Below are 5,876 nucleotides of genomic sequence, written 5' to 3' on the forward strand. Positions count from 1 at the left end.
CAAAAGATTCGAATAACAAGCAGTCAACTTACCGGTTCAACCGCAATCATCAACCTTTACTGACAACGAATGATACACAAAGGGAGACAGCGTCAGCACCTTTCACCGGAAGAGTTAGCAGAACTGAAAAGACTGAAGCTGTGTTTTAAGTGTAGAGAGAAGTGGTTCAGAGGACACGTGTGCAGCAAGGCAGAGTTAAAAATCCTAACGGTAATGGATGGGTTAGAGATAGAGGTATTGGAGGAGATGTGGGGTGAAGAACTTAGGGAACAAGAGGCGTACCAAACACAAATGATGCAGATTTCTCTCTGCACATTCCTGGGATACACCTCTCCAACAACTCACAAATTGCGAGGGAAGATTGCGAATACTACAGTGGTGGTATTGATTGACTCAGGGGCAACTCATAACTTCATCTCTCCGAATGTACTTGAGAAATTGAAGATACCATACAAATCTTTTTCAGACTTACAAGTCGTGCTAGGCTCGGGAACTACAGTTAATGGACTGGGAATCTGCAAACAACTGGACATTGAGTTACAAGGTTTGGAGTTTTGCATTGACTGTGTATCACTGGAGTTGGGTCAAATTGATGTAGTGTTAGGAGTTCAATGGTTAAGAACATTAGGAGTGTGTGAAGTAGACTGGGAACGTCATGAGATGAGTTTCTTATACAAAGGGAAACGAGAAACATTGGTGGGAGACGCAGACTTACACCTCACAATGGCTCCACAGCATGCATCTCTAGAACTGGACGACATGTTGGGGAGTCAACTCAATTTGATACAATCAAATACACCAGTATCTAAAGAGATGGAGGAGTTACTCACAACATTTGAGAACGTATTTGCATTACCACCAGGTTTACCACCTATAAGAGGACATGAACATACTATTGTTCTTAAACCTGGCACTTCACCTATTAGCGTAAGACCCTACCGGTACCCGCAGACGCATAAAGAAGCGATGACAGCTTTGGTTGAAGATATGTTGAAGAAGGGTATAATTCAACCAAGCAAGAGTCCCTTCTCTAGTCCCGTGTTATTAGTCAAGAAGAAAGACAATACATGGAGGTTCTGCGTGGACTACAGGGCTGTTAATCAGGCTACAGTGGCAGATAAATTCCCTATACCTGTCATTGATCAGCTCCTTGATGAATTGAACGGAGCAGTAGTTTTTTCCAAACTGGATTTGACTGCAGGCTATCATCAGATCAGAATGGAACCACAGGATGTCGAAAAAACAGCGTTCAGGACCAATGATGGACATTACGAGTTCTTGGTAATGCCGTTTGGATTAACCAATGCTCCAGCAACATTTCAAGCACTCATGAACGAGATTTTTCGTCTGTATCTGGGCAAGTTCGTACTCGTCTTCTTTGATGACATTCTGATCTATAGCAAATCTGAGGAAGAGCACTTGGAACATTTAAGGATGGTATTGACAATACTGGAGAAGCAGGGATTATATGCTAACAAGAAGAAGTGTAGTTTTGGCCAAAAACAGGTTGAGTATCTTGGACACGTGATATCCGAAGCGGGAGTAGCAACAGAGGATAGCAAGACAGAAGCGATGAAATTGTGGCCCACTCCAAAAACTATTAAACACTTAAGAGGGTTCCTCGGATTGACGGGATACTACAGGCGTTTTGTGAAGGCTTATGGTGTCTTAGCAAGACCTCTGACGGATCTGTTAAAGAAGGATATGTTTGTGTGGTCAGCACTGGCTCAGGATGCGTTTGATAATCTCAAAAAAGTGATGACAACAACTCCAGTTTTGGCTCTGCCAGACTTCACCAAACGTTTTGTGGTCGAGACAGACGCTTCAGGGTTTGGGTTAGGAGCAGTATTGATGCAGGAAGGAAGGCCAATAGCGTATTTCAGTCATAGCTTGTCAGAGCGAGAGCGGTTGAAACCAATATACGAACGAGAGCTTATGGCTGTGGTATTGGCGATAAGAAAGTGGAAGCACTATCTTCTTGGGAGAAGATTTACAGTTCACACGGATCAGAAAAGTCTGAAATTCTTATTGGAACAACGCGAGATAAGCATGGAGTATCAGAATTGGTTGATCAAGCTATTGGGTTATGAGTTTGATATTGTCTATAAAAAAGGAATTGACAATAAGGCTGCAGATGGCTTGTCGAGAATGTTTCCTAAAGAATCTCAGATTTCGTCTATAACGTTACTTGCGGTTACATTACCAGCTGTGATTCAACTGGAGGACATTTATAAAGAAATAGAAGAAGATGACAAGATTCAGCGTTGGTATAAGTTGGTCGAACAAGGGGAAATGGAGAGACCGGGATTCTTGATTCACCAACAGAAGTTATGGTTTAAACAGAGCTTGGTGATTCCAAAGGCATCGAAATTCATTCCACTAATATTGAATGAGTGTCACGATGGGTTGCTTGGGGGACACTCTGGTGTGTTAAAGACTTTTAAACGCATTCAGCAGTGGTTTTATTGGGAGGGAATGTTCCGCAGGGTGCAACAGTATGTCGCGGCTTGTTCCATATGTCAGACTCATAAGTACTCGACATTGGCTCCTGCGGGATTACTACAACCTTTACCTATACCAGTTCAAATTTGGGAGGACATCTCGATGGATTTTGTCGAGGGATTACCAACGTCTCAAGGGTGTAATGTCATCTTTGTGGTGGTTGATCGGCTCAGCAAATATGCGCACTTTCTCAGTCTGAAACATCCATTTCATGCGAGTGAGGTTGCTAGGAGTTTCGTGGCTGAGATTGTACGACTTCATGGATTTCCTAAGTCGATTGTATCAGACCGTGATAAGGTGTTCCTAAGTGATTTTTGGAAGGAACTCTTTCGCTTATCAGGGACTCAATTGAAGTACAGTACCTCTTTCCACCCGCAGACAGATGGCCAGACGGAAGTCTTAAACCGTTGCCTGGAAACATACTTAAGGTGTTTTGCATCGTCACACCCGCGAACATGGCATAAGTTTTTGGGATGGGCTGAACTCTGGTATAATACTACTTACCACACTTCCCTGAAGACTACTCCTTTTCGTGTAACGTATGGTAGGGATCCACCGGGATTGATTCGTTTTGAAAAAGGTTCTACGAGTAATGGGGAGCTGGAGGTTTTGTTGCAAGAGCGTGATGCTATGTTGAGGGATATTAAGAAACATTTGGAGCATGCGCAGCAACTCATGAAGAATAACGCCGATAAACATCGCAGGGAGGTTGTGTTTACGGTGGGACAACGAGTATATTTGAAGTTGAAACCATACAGGCAGCAGTCAGTGGCGAGAAGAGTGTGTCAGAAATTGGCTGCTAAATATTTTGGACCGTTTGAGGTGATGGAACGTATAGGCAAGGTGGCTTATCGTTTACGTCTTCCACCGGATTCCAAAATACATCCTGTGTTTCATGTCTCACAACTCAAGGCTGTGATAGGGTCAAATCATGAGGTATTACCATTACCGTCACAGTTATCTAATGAAGATGGTCTAGTGATACAGCCAGAGGAGATTGTTACGACGCGTTACAATGATAAAGGGTGTTTGGAACTGTTGGTAAAGTGGGTGGGGCTTCCCGAGCATGATAATACATGGATTCCAGTGAGAGAGTTTCAACTTCAGTTTCCTTCATATGCGCTTGAGGGCAAGCTTCGTGACGAAGGGGGGGGTATTGATAAGCTAAAGCAGTGCTATGTGAGGAAGAGAAGGAAAGGTCAAGTAGGAGAAATGGGAGTTATGGATGAGCTGGACAAATGAAGCACGTGGATTAGAAGAGATAGTTTGTTATGATTCAGTTAGAGTCAGTTAGACTTGAGTTGAGTATAAAGAAGAGTGATTGTATTCGTTAGAGGGGCTGGTATTTTTGGATAAGAGTCTGCTGACTTGAGGAGTTGCGCGTGGGTTAGGCCACCGTACTCATTGTTCTATACAAGTATAATACTCAGTTTCTATATACATCAGTTCGATTCAGCTACGGATAGAGAGAGACGGTGCTGCGTTTAGTCTATCAATTTACTTGAGAGCAGTTGGAGTTGGTTGTCACAGTGCTGTTATCTGATGATGTTCCTGCGACAGCTTTGCATTTTCGTCTTTGTTTCTTCTCCTTTCCAGTCTCTTCAGTCCCATTCTCTTGTCTACATACATCTCCTGAGCATCTCTCTAATCCTTTTCTCCGCCTCTTTGGTTGTCTCTCTGTATCAGCACAAACTGCTTCACTCTCGCCCTCTGCATCTGCCTTCTTCTGTCTGCATCCACACACACACACACAAAGGGTCAATTTAGTTTCAGAAGGCCATTGCCTGCGTATGCAATTCGATTAAACTGACCTTGTTTTGCGTTTCTTCTTCAGAACGGGTTCTGACTCGAAAGATCTCTCAGCTAGTGCCAAAAAATCGCTTGCAACAAGAAGAGGACGCTCTGATTCCCGATCAACAAAATTACCAATGGTAGCTTCTCTTCTCAACCTCATAGCTTCCCGTTTAAGAAGCTTCAGGTGAGGATTCAAAGTCTCCCATCTCCTGGAGCACTGCTTGCTAGTACGAGAATACACATGTGCAGCGACTTTGGACCAGTTACTATCTCCATGTTCTTTAACTGCTTCATTGTACTTTGTAACCTCTTCCTCGGTCCAGCTCCCAAAGTTTAGTCTGGGATCTAAAGAATCTTTCCATCTCGCTCGACACTGAGACTGCGTCCTTCCAGGAACAAACTGAGCAATTTTATTATAATTTTTAGCTCCAAAGAATGTCAAAGCTACTCTCAGACGCTTGTCTTCCTCTGAGCTCCACTTGGCTTCCTTTGAATTTGATTTCCCTACCCTTTTCCTGCTTGGGACGAGCGACTTATTCCATCTGAAAGTATAGAGTAAAAGAAGAGATAAGATACTATTTAAATAAGCATATTAATGTTATGTTATAAATTATAATCTCACATCGTCTAAAGATGGACTCGATGGGTGGTTTATAAAACCATGACTCTTCTCATCTTAAAAATTTTGAGTATACTGTTAGATCACTGACCTGTTAGAGCACTGAGTGCCAGTTCTTCCTTCTATTTCATTAGCAACAGATTGCCAGTCTTTCTCGCCAAACAAGCCTACTGCAGCACGAAGTTGGTGATCTTCTTCTGGAGTCCATTCTCTTCTCAGTATGTCAGTATTCAAGCTTCTCTGATATCTAGCCAAGCATTGAAACGGGGTCCTATTTGTCCCTAGTGATACCGCAACGTCAAGCCAATCTGTAACACTCTTGTTTTGGGTTACTAAGCGTATGTAATCGTCCTCTTCTACAGTCCAGGGACCTTGGTTGATCAACGGATCTTCCGAGCTCATCCACCTACAATGAGGTAGAGCACAGATTAAGAAAAACACATTCTTGATTCATCAGAGTTCAACTAGAGGAGGAACTTACCGGGCTTCACATTCTGCAGCAGAACGGTTCTTGATATCTAATTGATCCCAATTAACTTTCGGAAGAAACTGCCTAATCATTTCTGGTGTGATCTCAAGATTACTTACCGATTCAAGAATGCTGTCTATATCATCTGAACATCCTTCCAAATCACTGTTCAGAAGAAAAGAAAACTTTTTAATTAAATATTGCATCTGTTATATGTAGAAGCCGGAAAACCGGACTGACATAAACGATAGAATAAAAGCGATGTTAAGGAAATAAACGAATGTAAAAGACGAATACAAGAACGATAAGAAATCGTATTCGCAAAGAGACATGGAGTCGAGATATGATCTCTTTCCTTAACTCAAAATATTCGCTCCGTTAGTGAGACGGGACTGTACGAATATAGAGTCCCAGGATACAACCATGGCAGACGAATCACGCCTCACTCGTGATCGCCCTATCGAACTATAAACTCTACGAAACACTCTCTAG

General features: G+C 42.7%; 2 protein-coding genes across 2 annotated transcripts in view; both read right to left on the bottom strand.

Annotated features, from left to right (window-relative positions):
* Positions 1–3,994: 3,994 nt before the first annotated feature.
* On the bottom strand, positions 3,995–4,488 carry LOC106330537. Its single transcript, XM_013768988.1, has 2 exons — positions 4,314–4,488; positions 3,995–4,232 (listed from the first exon to the last, which is right to left on the bottom strand). Exons 1-2 carry the CDS (start codon positions 4,454–4,456, stop codon positions 3,995–3,997), a joined length of 381 nt encoding a protein of 126 aa, XP_013624442.1. The 5' UTR covers positions 4,457–4,488.
* Positions 4,489–5,392: 904 nt separating this feature from the next.
* Positions 5,393–5,876, bottom strand: part of LOC106330545 — a 6,972-nt gene continuing 6,488 nt past the window's right edge. Inside the window, exon 4 of the mRNA XM_013768997.1 lies at positions 5,393–5,549. Within this exon, the coding sequence (XP_013624451.1) occupies positions 5,393–5,549 (157 nt within the window). The remainder of the gene's footprint in view (positions 5,550–5,876) is intronic.

This window comes from Brassica oleracea, chromosome C1 (assembly GCF_000695525.1).
Source record: "Brassica oleracea var. oleracea cultivar TO1000 chromosome C1, BOL, whole genome shotgun sequence".
Taxonomy (NCBI): Eukaryota; Viridiplantae; Streptophyta; class Magnoliopsida; order Brassicales; family Brassicaceae; genus Brassica; species Brassica oleracea.